Here is an 18,472-nt window from a genome sequence, read left to right as displayed (position 1 = left end):
GGACCAGTAGAAGAGAGGCAGGTGGAGTAAAGGTGTAATCAGCTTGCTGGGAACTAGGGGTCGCACATAGACTAGAGTCTGGTTTTCTCCATGGAATGATCTTAAAGAATACCTCATACTACTGGGAGTATGTCGAGCATCTATAGCAGCTCGGCTGGGCTGAGCTTCTGCCCCTTTCTAAAGCCTATTCATACCTGTCTCTGTCCCTCCTAGATCCTGAAAGAGATGTGCGACGTGGAGCAGGTGCCGTCAAAGAAGACTCCCCCAGCTCCCTCCCTTTTTGACCTCCCAGAGTTGAAACATGTAGCAACAGAATACCAAGAAAATAAGGCTCCAGGGAAGAAAAAGAAACGAGCTCTGGCCAGCAACACCAGCTTCTTCTCTGGCTGCTCCCCTATCGAAGAAGAGGCCCACTGAAATTGGAGTCATCATCTCTACCCTCAGTCTGGCTTGGGAGATCTTTCAGGTTGCAGCCAGAAGAGGTTTTTAAATGACTTCTCTGGATTTCAGGTTTCTTGCTGTTGAAAAAAGGAAAAAAGTGTTACTGAAAAGAAGGTAACCTTTGTTGGATGTTGGCCCTCAGCCTCCAGCTCCAGACTACTACTCGCTGTTCTCCAGAAGGGTGCCAAACCACCTACTGAAGAGAGAACCAACTGACTTTCCTAATGACTCATCAGGAACCAGTCCTCAAAATCATCAAGTTATTTCTTATTTGTGAGCAGTTCAGGCTATCTCATGACGGGGATGAGGCCAAGGCTTTCTTATCTTTTGGTTGTCTCTGCTTAACGGAGGAGCCTGGCCTAGGACGGAGGCCTGGTTTAGATCTTTCATTCCACCTCAGGAATGGGGTTGTGATCTGTACTGTCCTGACCCTCTCTGAATTGTGTTTCAATAGTACTCTCGATTGTCTTCCATGTTGTTGAAGTAAATGAATTATTTTTAAATGTTAAGTAAGTAAATAAACCTTAGCCCATCTACTGTTCGGGAAGATCCTTCTGTGCTAGAGGGAGAAATAAAATTTCAACCTGTGTTCCTGAGCCCCTGAGGAAGCTATTAAGGGGATTCATTACAAGTACCTGAGCCTCCCTGACTTATTGTAGCCGCCCTCTTTCCCAGAAGGTAGTGTGGAGTGTGACATGTCTTTATGTTGCTCTGCTACCCTAAGAAATCAGAATCACGTTAGCAAGGCCAGTGGCCTGACCTCCACTGTAGAACCTGCCTGGCTTCCAGATTTGGGAGGAAGAAACCACGTTTACTAACCATCTCCATGTTCTTGCCACAATTTTATTTGTTCTTCACACACACACACAAAAAGGTCAACATAGATAGATGTCCTTATTTTGCATTTGAGGAAACTGGGGTACAAAGAAGTTAAGTAACTTACCCAGAGTCACAAAGTTAGTGAGCTAGGGCCCGAATGCAGAGCTACCATCCAAGCTTCACTCTAGCCAACTCTCTAGAGTGCCAGCAGCGGCCACTTCTAATGCCCTGCAGCCTGATTTCTTAGTGCAGGAGGGGCATTGCACCATACTGCTGTCCAGTCCCAGGACAGAACGGCACTGGCTCCTTGCATTCTCCTTTGAAAGATGCTTATGCCTTACAATGTATCAGGTTGTCCATCTCTGCTTAAAGCTAAAAGGGGGCCAGCCCTGGAATACCCTACACAGGCTGCTGACTGGCCTTGTCTTCTGAGGTGCTCACAAGCCCTGCGCTTCATATCTATGCATTCTGAATTCCAAAACCCTTCTCCCAAAAAAAGCTCCCAAACCATCCCCAAAAACTCAAAAGCCGAGACTCCTCTAGAATCCACCAGAGCCCAAGCAAAAGAAATTGAGCAACAGTCTGCCTAGAATGAAGCCTGCAATGGACTAGGTGACCTGCTGGTCCTCCCTGGCCTCCTACCAGCAAGCAGCCCTGCTTCTCTTTGCATTTTAATGCCGAGGGAGCAAAGGAGCCTCTGCCATTGCCAACTAGAGCCTCTGGACACAATGGGAAGGCTGAGTGGGAGGGGGGCCAGCTCTTGGCATAAGAGAGCCAGTCTTCCTTCTCACTGTTTGAAAGCCAGTGTGTGGCGGGGGAGGGGTAAGCAGACTTATCCCCAGAGAAAACATCCTTTCCTACCAACACTGCACTAATAGCCCCCAGACCTCGAGTCACCGCATCAGGCATAATGTAGAGGGAGAGGTCAATCAAGCCAGCCCCTGGCCCCCATCCCACCCAGACCCCTGTGCTTTAGCACTAAGCAAACTCTATAGTGTGCTAACCAGCCCTTCCCCGCTGATGCTATAGTAACAGCATCTTTTGTATGTGTTCATCTTCCAAAAGCCTGTGACCCCAATATACACTACACTCCTCAAAGGATTCTTGGAAAGAGACTCATATGCCTTAGGGACAAGGCAGCAGAAATGACACAAGTCCTGAATGAGCATCTCCTGTCGGGTGATGAGGGAAGACGGGAGAACTACTAGTGTCACCCAGGATCCACAAGGCCCATGGGGACCTCTGGTCCAGAAACAGGGCAACTTGCTGTCCAGAGTTCAGGAAGTAGCTTGTAGCTTCTGTTGCCCAGGCTGGAGTGCAGTAGCACAATCTCAACTCACTGAAGCCTCGACCTCCCGGGCTCAAGCAATCTTCCCACATCAGCCTCCCAAGTAGCTGGGATTATAGGTGCACACCACCATGCCTGGCTAATTTTTGTATTTTTTCGCCATGTTGGCCAGGCTGGTCTTGAACTCCTGACCTCAGGTGATCCACCCACCTCGGCCTCCCAAAGTGCTGGGATTACAGGTGTGAGACACCGCTCCAGGCTGCAGCTTCTTATACATGCACCTTGCTGAATTAGAAGTAGGAGCTCAAGAGGGGAGGGGGCCTAATGAATCAAGGCTGTATTCCCAGGGAGCTTGAGACTTGATGTTAGACTTACACACACATACATACACACACACACACACACACACACACACACACACACACACACACGCCTTTCCAGTGGGCTGGCTGGGCCTCTTCTCCTCACTGCCAAGCTGCAAAGTTGTGTGGTCACCTCCCCCCCAGCTTCCCGCCAGCCTGTGCCCTCAGCCCTCGCCTCCCTGAGCCAGGACAAAGCCCCGGCAGTGACTGGGAGGGGAACAGGAGGAGGGACAGAGGGATGGGAAAGGCTGCACAAAGGAATTCCTCACCCCAAGCCCCCTGACCGCCAGCAAGTAAAGAAGCAGATTTGCTCTCCCTCCCCCTTCCTGCCTTCCATCTTCCCACCCGGGCTGTGCCCAGGCCACAGAGCAGCTGCAGGCCTAGGGAGAGGACCCACACAGCCTCCTGTAGATGGCAACAGTGCCACCTGTTTGACTCATAGGGCTGAACCGACGACTGAAAAAGGGAGGAGGCAGACCACTCGGAGAGGAGCTGGGAAGCAGTGCAGAGAGCAGAGTGGAGCGGAGCTGCCACTGAGCAAAGGTGTGAGGGCTCGGGAAGGCTGGGGGGCTACAGATGGGAGCTGTGGAGCAGAGACCAGCTCCATCCCGCTGGGCTTGGACCGGGGGATTGAATGGCACCCCTGTCAGCTCCCCTACTTGGGGTTTTCAGGCTGCTCAGACCCTGATCCCATCCTACAGACAGCTCCTGAAGGGAGGGGACTCTGGAAGGCAGTGTCTGGGGCACAGGGGTAGGACCCCAGGGGAGGCAAGAGCTTAGGGCAGGCTATCAAACCAGCTCCAAGATGGGCAGAGGCAAGGGCTTCCCTTTGGGTTGGCTTTTTACCGGGAAGGGTCTCAGAGAGGGGAGAGATTTCCTTCCCCCAGCTCCAGCTCCTCACCCCTACCCTAACCCTCCTTTCCCAAGGCAGCATAAAGAGGGCAGTTCAGAAGCAGCCACACCTTCCTCCTTACCGGACCCAGCCACTGTGCACCCCTCTAAGACTCCATAGCCTCTGGGGAGCTCGGAGGACCAGGGGTCCTGTCCCTCAGCCCACATGCACACATGCTCACACACTTTGGGTGTATCCAGGGGCTCCTTTACATACTCAAAGTCACCTGAAATCGTATTGTACCGACAGCCAGTTGTGCAAACACAAGTACAAATGCTGACACAAATCGCACACCCTCTCGTGTAGAATCAGTCACATACCCAGCCAAGTCTGGGGATCAGCTCAGTCAGCCAAACCCAGAAGCATAAGGTACAGGGGTCCCCTGCCCCAAGACAACCACACCCCGCATTCACACCTTTGCCCTGCGTTTGTTGTACTTTGACCAAAGCTAACTTAGAGGGTGGGGCTCCTGAAGGCGGGTCTGGGCTTCTGGTTGGGGTGGGGGGATGACTGGGCAGGAAAGGGCAGGACTTGAGGGGGAGGCTTTGGATTTTGAAAATCCAAAGATTCCTTTAGAAGACTGGGAGTGACCCAGGCAACACGTTCACCTCAAGTCTTCCTCTTCTTGGCAGTGCCCTCTGTCCCCTGGGAGGTGGACACAGAGAATCTTTCAGAGATTTGTGATCTGAATAATCTCTATAACCATAGCAACTGGCCAACTAGCTGGGCCTTCATTAGCCCCAGGTCAGAACTGGAACCTTTGCTTCAGGTTACTTCTGCTTCCTGGGCTGGAAAGCAATTCAGCATGGGGCTGCCTCCAGCTTGGCCAAACCTGCTTTAACTTGCTGAACTGAGTTTGCCCCACCCTGGGCAGTTTCTCTTGAGTTCTTTACCCCCAGGGCAAGCACTCCATCCCCAGAGGTGTGTGCTGTTAAATGGGGAGAAGCTGGAGACAGTGGATATGCATCCTGCCCGAAAAGAGGCTGGACCTCTTGGGTGTCCCACTGACTCTCCAGGTACCAAGATTAAAGGGAAACGAAGGCTCTGGAGATTGTCTCCCATTGCCAGGCTTGCAGCTGGGGCTGCTCGCCTCATCCAGTCTGGCACTCTGGGCTTGCCCCGTGACCTCCGTTGCTGAGCAGCGGCCCAGGCCTCTGCTCCTCCCCCGGGCTCCTCAGATACACTGGGAGGGGGACTGGGATCTGCCCTCTGCCAGGGTCCCTGATGGTTGAGTGTCCCTTCCCCCAGGCCTTCACCATGGCTGAGTCCCCCGGCTGCTGCTCCGTCTGGGCCCGCTGCCTCCACTGCCTGTATAGCTGCCACTGGAGGAAATGCCCCAGAGAGAGGATGCAAACCAGCAAGGTGGAGTAGGGATAGAGGGGGGAGGCTGGAAGTCAGAAGGCAGAGGCCCACTGGAGGGGATAAGAAGGCCAATTGTGCTCATAGACAGCTTGGGGGAAGGGGCTCTCTCCCCCAGGAAGAAAATCTCCCTAAAATATGGAAAGAGCTGCCCCCTGAGCAGAGCAGCCCAACACGGGGCAGGCAGCTCCCTTCAGCTGCCACCTGCTGGGGACTCTGAGCTTCAAGTAGGTATTGGTTGTGAGTTTCTCTCCTGCCCCTTTGCAGTGTGACTGTATCTGGTTTGGCCTGCTCTTCCTCACCTTCCTACTCTCCCTGGGCTGGCTGTACATCGGGCTCGTCCTTCTCAATGACCTGCACAACTTCAATGAGTGTGTCATGGATTCCCCCCGCCGCTTCCCCAGCATACATGTCAACCTGCTCCCCACCCTGGGACCCCTAGGTGCCCCACTGCCAGTCATCCCCCAGCCCTGCCCAGCTCCTCAAACCCAGCTCTGCTGCTACCCAATCTCCTTAGAAAATCCCTCCACAAAATCTCAATCCTTGGAGCCCCTGGCCCCGTGAGGGGCTTTCTCCTCACTCCCTTCCAGTCCTCCTGGATCCACCCACCCCACCTCCCCTCAGGCCACTATTGACACCCCTTCCCCCACTTGGACACTTCCCTCTCCCCTCCCACAGATTCCTCTTCCGCCGCTGGGGACACTGGATGGACTGGTCCCTGGCATTCCTCCTGGTCATCTCTCTACTGGTCACATATGCATCCTTGCTATTGGTGGGTCTGGAGGCCGCTGGCCTAACCCCACCTCTGCCTTCCTTCCTGCTTAGTTCTAGCTCCCTATTCTCATCCTGGCCACTGAGGGAGGGGCTAATTCTTGGGCAGGAGGGAGGTACCAGCCTGGGAAGCCCACCTCAGTAACCTTGCTCCCCTCTTGGTGCCCCATCAGTCCCACCACTCTCTGCCCCCAGGTCCTGGCCCTGCTCCTGCGGCTTTGTAGACAGCCCCTGCATCTGCACAGCCTCCACAAGGTACAGTAGGGATGGGAATGCATGGGAGAGGGGGCCACTGGGCCCAGCACTTGGCTGGCTATTTGCTGAGGACCTCACTTTTATACCCCCGGGGGGTCAAGCCCAGGACCTGAAGCCCAGTAAGTATTTGTTGAGTGAAAGGAGGAAAGTAGATGTGTCAGGGGAAGGGAAGGGTCAGGTCCCCTCTCCAGAGAGTGAAGGAGCAGCTCACCGACCATAAGCCCAAATTGACCAAGAGGCCTCATTCATCCCTGGGCCCCCAGGTGCTGCTGCTCCTCATTATGCTACTTGTGGCCGCTGGCCTTGTGGGACTGGACATCCAATGGCAGCAGGAGTGGCATAGCTTGCGTGTGTCACTGCAGGTGAGTGGCCAATCTCCAGTGTCTAGGCAGGAGCCTTGGCTTGCAGCCAACTCTAGAACATATCTTGCTCCTATTCCCCCAAGACTACAGGTAGCTCTCAACTCCAGCAGTCAGGCCCTAAGAGGAAAGCGGGGAGGGGCACTGGAGAAGAGCCCGCCTCACCAGCTCTTGTCCACAGGCCACAGCCCCATTCCTTCATATTGGAGCAGCCGCTGGAATCACCCTCCTGGCCTGGCCTGTGGCTGATACCTTCTACCGTATCCACCGAAGAGGTGCCAGTACCACTGCCCCACTCACCCTTGCTGGCCACTCCTGCTCTGCCACCTGCACTCTGCCTTCCGTCCCCAGAGCTCTTCCCTTGCCCATTCTTGAAAGCCTGTCCCCCACTCCCCACAGGTCCCAAGATTCTGCTACTGCTCCTATTTTTTGGAGTTGTCCTGGTCATCTACTTGGCCCCACTATGCATCTCCTCACCCTGCATCATGGAACCCAGTGACTTACCACCCAAGCCTGGGCTGGTGGGACACCGAGGGGCCCCCATGGTGAGTGTTGGACAGAATGCTGGGAGGGTCAGGAAGGTCTGCTCGTCCACGCTACAGCGGCCAGGCCTGTGGGTTCCCAGTCTCCCACCCTCCCCTGCTACCTCATCGCCTATTCCCTTTCACAGCTGGCTCCCGAGAACACCCTGATGTCCTTGCGGAAGACAGCTGAATGCGGAGCTACTGTGTTTGAGACTGATGTGATGGTCAGGTGAGGGAAGCTGGGGCTTAGGAGACCTGGGGGGGGCTGAAGGATATGATGACCAGCCCCAGAGCTTGGCCCTCTGACACCCCTTGTGCCCTCAGCTCCGACGGGGTCCCCTTCCTCATGCATGATGAGCACCTGAGCAGGACCACGAATGTAGCCTCTGTATTCCCAACCCGAATCACAGCCCACAGCAGTGACTTCTCCTGGGCTGAACTGAAGAGACTCAATGCTGGGTCCTGGTTCCTAGAGGTGAGGACAGCCTCTGCAAAGAGGCAGCCACCTACAGGGACACTCAAGAGAGGGCAGAGTTCATTCTGTTGATAAGCATTTGCTCAGCCCTGTGCTAGGCAATAAGAACATAGTCTGTGCTCTCACTCAAGTCACTTCCACCTAGTAGAGAGCCTAGGCAGCAGACGATTCAGGAAACCCAGAGCAAGAAAAACATTTTCCTGCCTGGGAGAGAATCAGGAGTGGATTCATACAGGAGAAGATGAGAGTCTTCTCCTAAGATGCACAAAGCAGGGAACGGGAACTCCATCAGAGGGAAGAGGACATGTAAAACCCAGAAGTCTGAAAAAGGGTGTTTCCAGGAATAAAGTGTGGCTGAATGTAACTGAGAGAGACAATTCATGGGAGTGGTAGGGAGCAGAGGCTTGGCCTTGAAGATCTCCGAATGCCTGGCCCAGAAGTGTCAACTTCAATCCTGTAAGTGGTACAAAATATTTAAAAGGATATTGAATTTTTTCAGTTCCTCTTTCCCTGATTGTAAAAGTAATACATGTTCATTGTAAAAAGTAAAACATCAGAGAAATAAGAAATAACATAGAAATCAAAGTCTCCCATAGTCCAATCCCTCTGAAATATTCACTGTTAACAGTTGGATACACACACACAGACACACACACAGTTCCCGACTTCTGAGGTTCCACTTAATGATTTTTTTACTTTATGATGATTTGAGATTGATATACATTCAGTAGAAACTATACTTAGAGTACCCACATGACAATTGTTTTTCATTTTCAGTACAATATTCAATAAATCACATGAGATATTCAATACTTCATTACAAAATAGGTTTTGTATTAGATGATTTTTGCCTAACTGTAGGCTAATGTAAGTTCTGAGCACACTTAGGGTAGGCTAGGCTAAGCTAGGATATTTAGTAGGTTAGGTATATTAAATGCATTTTTGATTTTCAATCTTTTCAACTTAAAAAATGGGTTTATCAAGATACAACCCCATCCTAAGTCAAGGTGCATCTGCATACACAAACACACAGTCTCTCTCTATTTTGCACAAATAGAATCATTACACAGACTCTTTTGCAATTTGCTTCTTTTCCATTTAATTCTTTACATCATATCAGATCAGAGTGATTAAGAGCAAAGGATGTCTGGGTTTAAACCCTGGCTCCACCACTTACTGGCTGTGTGACCCGAGGCAGCATTTCTTAAGTCTCTCTGTGCCTCAATTTTCTCATTTGTACAATGGGAATAATAACAGTACCTACCTTGTAGGGTTATCGGGAGGATTAAATCAGTTAATACACATAAAGTACTCAGAACACTGCCTGGCACATAGTAAGTACTTAATAAGTGTTAGATAGCTAGCTTTATCCATGTCAGCAATTAGGAAGTGAGGTCATTCATTGAGAATAAGGAGAGGAGAGGAGAGTAGCAGAGGCTGGGAATAACACTAGGGGGAATGGAAGAGGGAGCAAATCAAGAGCAAGTAAAAGGATTGCTAAGCAGTGCTGAGAGCGAAAAATAAGGACTGCAGTGCCAAGAGCCCACATTTTGTACTCTGCCCGTGGCAGTGCTCAGTCCCCAGTTCTAGTGGTAGAGGAGGCAGACAATTGTACAATTGAATCAGTCTGGGAGTTGTAGGGCAAGTGGGACAGAAAGGGAGCTGAGAGTGCTATGGAAAAGTAGTTCAAGCTGTGGATGAACCATGGGTAGGGGATGTAGGTGCAGCTAGAAAGGGGCTGATGAACTGGAAAGAAACCAAAGCGTCAAGATTGCAGAGGTCTCCTCGAGACCAACGAGAAGATGTAGTGGGAGAGAGGAAGTTAGGAAACTGGAAGGGCAGGAGGTTGAGGTCACAGAGTAAGTTGTTAGATGGTCTGGAAGAAGGCCACGGTTTGGAAAAAGGCCCTGGCTCAGAGGTGGAAAGAAGCTGGACACCAAGTGGAAGATATGAGTGAAGATAGTGAGGATGGGGGCAAGGCCGGGAGGCCTCTTCTGGTCTTGAAATAATTGTTCTTTCTTATAGAGGCGACCCTTCTGGGGTGCCAAACCGCTGGCAGGCCCTGATCAGAAAGAGGCTGAGAATCAGACAGTACCAGCATTAGAAGAGCTATTGGAGGAAGCCGCAGCCCTCAACCTTTCCATCATGTTCGACTTGCGCCGACCCCCACAAAACCACACATACTATGACACTTTTGTGATCCAGACATTGGAGACTGTGCTGAATGCAAGGGTGCCCCAAACCATGGTGATGTTTCCAGGACCCCCTCTCCCGACCCTGCCTTCCCTAGGCCATGATGATGATGATGATTTTGAGGCTGCCCCTAGCCCCAGGGCCCTGCCCCAGCTCACATACCCCATTCTGTGGTCAAACCTCTCTGCCCCGTCCCTGCCCTTGGAATCCCTAGGTCTTCCCCAGCTTCACACCCATCCTTCCTGAACCACAGGTCTTTTGGCTACCGGATGAAGATCGTGCTAATGTCCAACGACGGGCACCTGGAATGCGCCAGATATATGGACATCAGGGAGGCAACAGAACTGAGAGGCCCCAGTTTCTCAACCTCCCCTATCAAGATCTGCCACTATTGGATATCAAGTGAGTGCTAGAGGAAAGGAACCAAGGGGATCACATGAGGCTTAATGGCAGGGAAGAACCAATTCAGGGAGAGCAAAGCCTCTTCATTCATTCACTCATACAACAAGTATTTACGGAACACTTGCCATGTATCAGGTAGTATTGCAGGCTTTGGGGACACAACACGAATCAGACAGACAAGGTTCCTGCTTTTGTGGAATACATGTACTACTGAAAGAAACAGAGAATAAGTCACTTAACAAAATACATGCATATTGGAAAGTGAAAAAGTGTTATGAAGACAAAACAGAGAGATGTAGAAGAGTGGTTAGGTTTGGGAGTGATGGGCTGGAGCAGGGAGGTGGGTGCAGCCACATGAGGAAGGCTGGTTAAAGAGGTGATATCTAAGCTGAGACCTGAATGGTCGCAAGGAGCTATCTACGAGCTGCAGAACAGGAACGGCAGCCTAATGAGCAAGGGGAAGGGGAAGCTAGAGAAGCAGGCAGGGGTCAAATTGGGTAGGACCTTGTAGGCCATGGGAAGGATTTTATTCCACAACAAAGAGATCAGGGTAAGACAGCATGAATCGGGGAGAGTCCCAGATGTGAGCCGAACCCCAGAAGCTGACCCAGCTGAACCGTGACGGACTTCAAAGCATCTGGTTGCTAAAGCCTCTTATAAGGTCCTTGTGTTCAGATAGAAAAATGTGAACTGAATGATAGCCCAGTTATCATACATATTTCTTTTTTTAATTTGAATTTTAATTAAAAAAATTTTTTTAGAGATAGGGTCTCGCTCTGTCACCGAGGCTGTAGTGCAGTGGCCTGATCATAGCTCACTGCAGCTTTGAACGCCTGGGCTCAAGTGATTGTCCCACCTCAGCCTCCTGAGTAGCTAGGACTATAGGCGCACACCACTATGCAAGGCTAATTTTTTTTTTTTTTTTTTTTTTTTTTTTTGTAGAGACAGGTTCCTACTACCTGCCCAGGCTGGTTTCAAACTCCTGGCCTCAAGCAATCTTCCTGCCTTGGCCTCCCAAAGTGCTGGGATTACAGGCCTGAGCCATTGCCGCCCTCAGCCTCCTGGTTATAAGCATGAGCCACTTCACCTAGCTATATAAGTATTTCTTTCCCCAAGTTATCCCCAAAGAGGAAGACATGACATAGGGTTTGGCTCTCACCTTAGTCTTGTCCTGGTCAACACCAGCTGCTAATCAACTGCTGATCACGTTTCCAAATGATGTGAATTGGTGATGAATACACTGATGATGGAATCGATGCCCTGAAAGGTCTAGGTGCTGTAAAAAGATAGGCCAAATCTAGCAAGATGATATGCACCAGGGATAGATGTAAAGACCTCTATTTGGGGCCCAAAAGAATTTCAGTTGCATGAAGACCAGAGAGGAGACACTGGCATCAACAGGAACGTGTGTGAAAAAGATCAGGGCTTTCATTGAACAGTATACGTAGTGAGTCATCAGTGGGATGTAACATTGCCAAAGGCTAACCTGACTCTGGGCTACCTGAATACAGGCATAGTGCCCAGAGGACAGGAGGAGATAGTTTTGCTCTATCCAAAGCTGATCCAAGTTGGCCAGGCATGGTGGCTCCCACCTGTAATCCCAGCACTTTGAGAGGTCAAGGTGGGAGGATCACTTGAACCTAGGAGTTCAAGACCAGCCTGGGCAACATAGCAAAACCCCATCTCTACCAAAAAAAAAAAAAAAAAAAAAAAAAAAACTTAGCTGAGCATGGTGGTGCCAACCTATCGTCCTAGCTACTCTGGAGGCTGAGGCAGAAGGATCACTTGAGCCCAGGAGGTCGAGGCTGCAGTGAGCCAAGACTGTGCCACTGCACTCCAGAGCAAGATCCTGTCTCGAAAAAAAAAGGCTGGTCCAAGCCTATTTGGGATATTATTTTCAGAGACAGGCCCCATATTTTCAAAGGAACATTGATAAATTGGAATATATCGTATTAGAGAGGCTTGTACAGGGAAGGAAATAATAAGAGTAATGGCTGAAGGAGCTGGAGCTGTGGGGCCTAGAGAAGGCTCAGGGAGACAGGGCCTCTGCTCAGGACCCAGGGGAGAGAGACATTGTGTGGCCCCAGATAGCAAAGCTAGTACCCATGGGCGGAATCCACCAGAAGACAGAGTTCAGCTATGAAAGGAAAATCACTGTTGGTCAGGGGCTGCTATGGAAAGGCAGAGCTGACACCTCCTTGGCAGTGGCACTGTAGATTCAAGCACAGGCAGGGGGCTGCCTCCCAGGTCCCGTGCACCATGATTCTGGATGTTCCCTATTTTCTTTCCCACCTTCACAGGGCATTGCACAAGGATAATGTCTCGGTGAACCTATTTGTAGTGAACAAACCCTGGCTCTTCTCCCTGCTTTGGTGTGCAGGGGTGGATTCGGTCACCACCAACGACTGCCAGCTGCTGCAGCAGATGCGTTACCCTATCTGGCTTATTGTAAGGGCTCTGGGACTGTCACCTCTCCTCTTCTTCTCCCATCCCTGGTTTTCCTTAATTCTGTCCCTCTCTTCCTTACTTATTTCCCCTGATATACTACCCTTGGGACCTTTTCCTATTTTCACAGACCCCTCAAACCTACCTAATCATATGGGTCATTACCAATTCTGTCTCCACCATGCTGCTTTTGTGGACCTTCCTCCTCCAAAGGTGAGTGCTTTGTGCCTCAGCTTTCTGGGTCCTTACTTTCTCCAGGGCCCTGGTGATGAGGCTGCTTCAGACTCATATATGCTGCCCAGGGCTGAGGGTCTGTTTAGTTCCTTTGAGATTCTTAGGCCCTTCCTTATACTATCAAATTGGCTTGAACATGGGAAAAGCACTTAGGGGAGCAGGTGTGGGGGCTGGAAGGGCCTGCTTGAAGCTAGCTGAACTCACAATGGGAAGCTTTTCTCCCCACAGGAGATTTGTTAAGAAGAGAGGGAAAACTGGTAAGAACTTTCTCCCCTCACCTCATATTTCTCCTCCTGTAGCTTTCCCCTTGCTTAACTCCCTAGATGACCTACCCTCCCGCTCCTCCCCAGGCTTGGAAACAGCAGTGCTGCTGACGAGGATCAACAATTTCATGATGGAGTGAATGCCCTGCCCTGCCTCCCCACCCAAGGCAGTCTACATTGCGCAAACAGCAAGGGTTGGAGAGCAGCTGAAATGGAATGCTTCAGGGGTGGTGGGTTGCAGTGAGAGGAGCTTTGCCAACAGGAGATTTTGAACCATGAGGGCCCCTTGCCTAGGTGATGGGCATTCCCTAAGCTGCTATGGAATCTGCTCCCCTTGGGGTTTTGACCTGAGATGTTTGGGAACACGGTGAGTCATGAGTAGTCTCTCTCCAGATGAAACTAGAACAGAGGAAGTAAAAGAGAGATTGTTCGGATAATGTCTCAGACTTGTGTGCACGTGTTCTTGCATAGAAGGCACAGGGTGTGTCGGGGTGGGATAGCTTGGAAGAGGGACTGAAGGAGATAACGAAATGGTCTTTCCCGGAGAACGGTAAGATGATAGAGACACCATCGCCACTCCACGATATACTGTCTTCCCCGACCCTTGCAACTTAGCTGTTTTCGTGCCTAGAGGCCAGAAGCTGAAGAGCCCGTCTAGCCATGTAATTCTGTGCTTACAGGTGGCTTTTTGCTGTGCGCAGCCTTTTCTTCAAGGCAGGTTGGTTCCTGTATCTTGTCTTAATCTGTTACTCAAAGAATGTAATCTCCATTTGGTCACAGCCTAATCTTTTTGGCTCAGGGGCTGGGGAGAGGAAGCACCTTCCATCTGTGGTTGGATGGGACACGACCTTGAGGGGCCATCATGGGGAGATGGGAGGAGGTGGACTGGAGGTGGGAGGAGAATCACCTGCGGCAATGAAGGACTCGCGGGAGGCCCGCGGGAGAGCAGCCACCTCGGGGGGCGTCCGGAGGCCAGGCGCGCGGTGCAGGGTTGCGCTGTAGCTCCACCTTGTGGCCGCCCCAAGAGGAGGGCCGCATCCGTTGTCGCCGTGACGTATTTGCTGAATGCCACCTGTTTTCCGTGCCGCTTGGGGACTCGTGTCCTTGACTCAGGACTCCGAGGGCAAGGTCCGATTTCCACAAGTTTTCGCTCCTCTGGGCTGCGAGCAGGGTCCAATTTCCGGCCCAGCCTTCCCTTCGAGGAGCAAGTTCCCCAATGCGTTTGCGGCTCGGGAGTCCCTGGGCTCCGCAGCTAAGGTGGCCAGTGCGGAGCTGACCGAGGATGAAGAGTCTAGTAGAAGCAGGGAGGGCCTAAGGCAAAAACGGGGACAAGAGGGGCTCTGTGGTGACCCCACAGTCTTCCGCCACACCCACATTCGACCTAGTTCGTATCTCCACACGGAGGGAAGTAGAACTAAGGAGTTGGCCAGGTAGGGAGGTCCGGTTCTCGGTTCCTCCTCTCTCGCCAGACCCTGGGGCAGCACTGGCATCATCGGGACAAGACTCGCCCCCCCACCCTCGGTTGCTGGGCAGCCGCGGGAACTACAGTTCCCAGTGAGTCCCCGGCCATTTCCGGTCTCCGGCTGGACGCAAGCGAGTTTGAATCCGTGTTCCCGCCCCCTTCTCCCGGGCCCACCCCTTCCCTTTCTGGCCACCCCGCCCTCTCTGCGTATCACTGCACACTCCGGCTCCGGCGGCCGGCCGCGCCCACGTACCTGGCCTGCAGCTGGCACGGTGGGCGGGGGTGCCAGCATGCGACGCGTGGGGAGGCTGGAGGCGCACGGAGAACGAACGCCGCAATCAGTGCTCCGGTCCTGGTCTTCCTGGGGGTCCACGCCGCTGTGTACCGGGCAGGTCTCTCCCACACTCCGCCTTTTCGAGCAGCGTTCCCTTACTTTTCCCGGTTCCCCATCCATACCCCCTCTGTCAGACTGGCTACCAGCCTTAGCTCTAGGGCCCCCAGTCGGCCTGGTACTGCCCGGCTGTCACCTCTCAGCACGTACCTCCTCCCCCATCCCTACTTTAATGTCCCTTCCCAATCGCCCAGTCTCTTCCTCCCCTCACCTCCCAACCTCACCTTGAAGACCTCCAGTAACTCCATCCCTGCAGCCCCAACCTCTCAGCTCTCACACTCTCAGCTGTGGTCCTCTAACCTCAGCGTCTGGCCCCGCAACCGGAACGACAGCACCCAGCCCCAGCCTCTAACCCCTTTCTCCTAGCCCCTAGCCTTGGGTACGCAACCTTGAGCCTGCCACGGGAAATCCTCACTCTCTTCCCAGGAGAACTGGACAGCTATAGCGGCTTAACCTATAGGCCCTGGGCTGGATTCTGACACTGACAAAAACTTAAGGGCGGAGGACCCGGGGGAGCTGCTCATTGGGGTTCGGATGTAGTTGCTCTTCGTTATTTTTAGCTGCTGACTCACCGCTCCTGGCATCCGGGTTTGGGGCTAGCAGGCTGGGCTAGGGGGCTATTAATAGAGCAGGAGCACAGCCCCGACCCAGTTCAGTTTGGAAACACAGAGAGCAAGAAGCGTCCCCTGCCACCATGCCCTGTGGAGATGTGGACTGAGCAGAGGCTGGGCCAGATGCTCTCTGGCTGCCAGTTACCTCACCCTGGTATCTCTACCTTGGAACTCTGGAGGGAAAGCCCACGAGGAGACTCCTGGGCACAGCTCTCCCCTAAGCTTGCCATGGCTTGGGGCCCTGCCACAATCAAGCTTCTGTTGTACTAGCTGAGAAGGAAGAGATGCGTCCCAAGTGGAAAGATTGTTTTGGTCATGGCCTTGGCCTGCCTGGGCCCACTCCTGGGCCAGAATGCTAGGTTACTAGAAGGAAAAGCTATGGATTTCTGGTCCCTCACAGCCTTCATAAGGATGGAGTGCTTCAGCATGGTCCTAACACAGGGGGCACAGAGCTGGGGATCCCCAAACCAGACACAGAGCTCAGAAGCTGCCAGATTCTGTGCTTACCACACCCCCAACCCCGCCATTCTTTTTCTTTCTTTCCATTTTGTTGGGCTCTGTCCCTACTCACAGGGATTCACAGACCTCATGATCTCTCCCTTGTCTAGAGAGAAACCGTATTCATGAAAGCCACGGAAAACTTGTCCCCAATGAGGTATGAATGATCCTTTATATATTGTCATTCCAATGGACCTTTTTATTTCAATGGGCTAACGTAAGAGATTCCTAATGTATACACTGGGAATCGTGAGGAAATCTTGATGGACTGATCAAAATTATCCCCAGGCAAGCTCAATTTGCTAGAATTCCCATTGACTAAGGGTGCACACCCACAACAATGCTCCTCCCCTCCTTGCAAATCAGAAACTTCCACCTTCAGCGACCCGAGTCTCCAGCCCCCAGATGAAACCACATTTGGGGCAAGAGAGATCGTTTCACCACACACAAAATGGAGGTCACCCAGTGAAACTCTATTTTCAAGAATGAGCCCAGTTTATCAGACAGCAGCGGACCGCGGTCTCAACCCCGTCTATTTGCTGAAGGAGCAGGAGAGGCGGTGGAAGGGGAGAGAAATGGTCTCTCTGCTTGAAAATCCCTTCCTGAAGTCCTCCATCGCCTGGTTGCCTAGCAACCAGAGCTGCCTGCAGCGGTGTGGGGCTGCTTTTGGTCCGTAGGGGGCGACTGTCTCCCTGGGGTCTCAGACTGGAGCCCTGGCAGTTGGGAGGGGGGTTCCCTAGTTAAGTGTCACAGTGTCTCAGTGTGGCTGACCTCCTCCCAGCCTTGTCAACCCAGTCCAGTCTGAGCGGCAGGGAGCCTATGGAATGAGGAGAAGCTCACTATGAATCTGAAGGGATTTTGCTCACAATCATTAAAAAATGAAGAGAGAGGGAGGGTGGGAGGAAGGGAGGAAGGAACCTGTTAAAGGGGATAGGACAAAAAAGGGGATAAGGAAGGGGCCTGAGGAGGACAGTTTGACCCTCTCCATTCAATCGAGGCTTATCAATGCTTATTTTTCGATCAGAGCAGTTCAGAGGTTGAAAGGAGTCTAGCAATCTCTATTGACAAACTGTTAATCATATAAAAGCCTAGGCTCCTGGGTTACCAGCGCAGCCTAGATTTGGTCATTAAGGAAGATATTCATTCATTCATTTGACCATAATTAACACTAACCCACTATGTACCACGCAGTGTGCTAAGTGTTCTACATTCAACCCTCGCAAGAACATTGTGATTATTTCCTTTTCACAGATTACAATACCAAGTCTCAGAGAGGTTAAGTAATGTCCAAACACAAAAATAGTGACTGGATTGGGTCTGATTGAGCAATCACTGTGTGCCAGTTCTAGGAGTACAGAAAACAATACATTTCTTTTTTCTGCCTAATGAACGCCCAGTCACCCTTTGGGACCAAACTGAAAATATCATCTCCTTTGTGAAAGTTTTCTTAAGTCCCCTTCCCCCCAACAAGCAGGACTGATAGCTTGCTTTTCTCTACACCCTCCGGAAATACCACTTTTCACGGGTATGGTAATGATCTGCTTCCGTATTTCCATTTCTCTCACTTTGAGCACCTTGGTGACAGGGCCTGTGTTCATCTCCAATTGGATATCTAATAAACATCCCAAACTCAACATGCTCATTTCTGAACAGCTGACCTTTTCCCCAAAAAATGACCCCTCCTAAAACTGTCCTTATCTCAATTGATGGCAATTTCACATCTCCAGTTGTCCTGGCAAAAAATCCTTGGAACCACACCTTGTATCCAATCTGTCAGCAAATCCTTTCAGCTCTCCCTTCAACATACACCCAGAATCCAACCACTTCTCATCATCTCTGGTGCTACTATGCTGGTCCAAGGCACAACCACCTCTCAGCTGGATCATTTCAGCAGCTGCCTGACTAGTCTCACTGCTTCCACCCTCGCCCCATGGCCTATTCTCCGCAAAGAAGCTATACCAATCCTGCTAAACCCAAGTCACATCATGCCAGTTCTCTGCACAAAACCCTCCAATGGCACTCCATCTCTCTGAGAGGAAAGCCAAAATCTTTACATTGGTCTACAAGGTCCTACACAATCTGGTCCCTTATTAAATCTCTGATCTCGTCTCCTGGCATTCTCCCCTCCTTACTCTCTGTTAAAGCCACTTGATTCTCCTTGCTGTTCCTTGAGCAAGCCGGATGCACTCCTTACCAAGACCTTTGCACTCCTTACCCAGGACCTTTGCACTGGTCTCCCCTTGCCAGGTTTACTCTTCTGCATGGCTCACTTCCTCACCTTCCTCAATTCTTTGCTCAAATGCCACGTTTTTGGTGAAGCCTACCCTGACCAACCTATTTAAGATTCCCTCTATTTTAATTTCCAGTTTACAGTAAATACAGGGTACAGTAGTCCTCCTTTATCCATGGGTAGTATGTTCCAAGATCC

General features: G+C 51.5%; 3 protein-coding genes across 7 annotated transcripts in view; 2 read left to right on the top strand and 1 right to left on the bottom strand.

Moving 5' to 3' along the window:
• LOC105476663 (kinesin family member 4A) overlaps positions 1 to 975 on the top strand; it is a 131,351-nt gene extending 130,376 nt beyond the window's left edge. The window contains exon 31 of the mRNA XM_011732795.3: positions 214 to 975. Within this exon, the coding sequence (XP_011731097.1) occupies positions 214 to 417 (204 nt within the window). The 3' untranslated portion in view covers positions 418 to 975. The remainder of the gene's footprint in view (positions 1 to 213) is intronic.
• Positions 430 to 15,479, bottom strand: LOC105476666 (uncharacterized). Of its 3 annotated transcripts, none has more exons than XR_011618370.1 (4): positions 14,798 to 15,479; positions 13,990 to 14,393; positions 11,300 to 11,416; positions 430 to 518 (listed from the first exon to the last, which is right to left on the bottom strand). XR_011618370.1 is itself a non-coding variant. In XM_011732799.3 (3 exons), the coding sequence occupies exons 1-3, from the start codon at positions 14,996 to 14,998 to the stop codon at positions 11,410 to 11,412; spliced, it is 612 nt and encodes a 203-aa protein (XP_011731101.1). In that variant the 5' UTR covers positions 14,999 to 15,479; the 3' UTR covers positions 10,135 to 11,409. The 3 variants fall into 3 exon arrangements, 1 of the variants encoding a protein (XP_011731101.1); XR_984175.3 differs by lacking the exon at positions 430 to 518 and adding an exon at positions 7,545 to 7,999; XM_011732799.3 differs by lacking the exon at positions 430 to 518 and having other exon boundaries at positions 10,135 to 11,416.
• Positions 3,083 to 13,523, top strand: LOC105476664 (glycerophosphodiester phosphodiesterase domain containing 2). 3 transcript variants are annotated; one of them, XM_011732796.2, is made up of 17 exons: positions 3,083 to 3,453; positions 4,702 to 4,818; positions 5,051 to 5,164; positions 5,429 to 5,532; positions 5,840 to 5,933; positions 6,128 to 6,187; positions 6,451 to 6,549; positions 6,728 to 6,821; positions 6,946 to 7,091; positions 7,217 to 7,299; positions 7,395 to 7,545; positions 9,571 to 9,792; positions 9,992 to 10,140; positions 12,441 to 12,588; positions 12,716 to 12,798; positions 13,048 to 13,076; positions 13,170 to 13,523. In XM_011732796.2, exons 2-17 carry the CDS (start codon positions 4,738 to 4,740, stop codon positions 13,220 to 13,222), a joined length of 1,710 nt encoding a protein of 569 aa, XP_011731098.1. In that variant the 5' UTR covers positions 3,083 to 3,453; positions 4,702 to 4,737; the 3' UTR covers positions 13,223 to 13,523. The 3 variants fall into 3 exon arrangements, with proteins under 3 accessions (XP_011731098.1, XP_011731099.1, XP_070945103.1); XM_011732797.3 differs by lacking the exon at positions 4,702 to 4,818 and having other exon boundaries at positions 3,084 to 3,453; XM_071089002.1 differs by lacking the exons at positions 3,083 to 3,453; positions 4,702 to 4,818; positions 5,051 to 5,164; positions 5,429 to 5,532 and adding an exon at positions 5,201 to 5,388.
• Positions 15,480 to 18,472: the final 2,993 nt, after the last annotated feature.

Source organism: Macaca nemestrina, chromosome X, assembly GCF_043159975.1.
Source record: "Macaca nemestrina isolate mMacNem1 chromosome X, mMacNem.hap1, whole genome shotgun sequence".
Taxonomy (NCBI): domain Eukaryota; kingdom Metazoa; phylum Chordata; class Mammalia; order Primates; family Cercopithecidae; genus Macaca; species Macaca nemestrina.
Note: the sequence above shows the minus strand (reverse complement) of the source record. Positions and strands in the feature narration are given on the sequence as shown.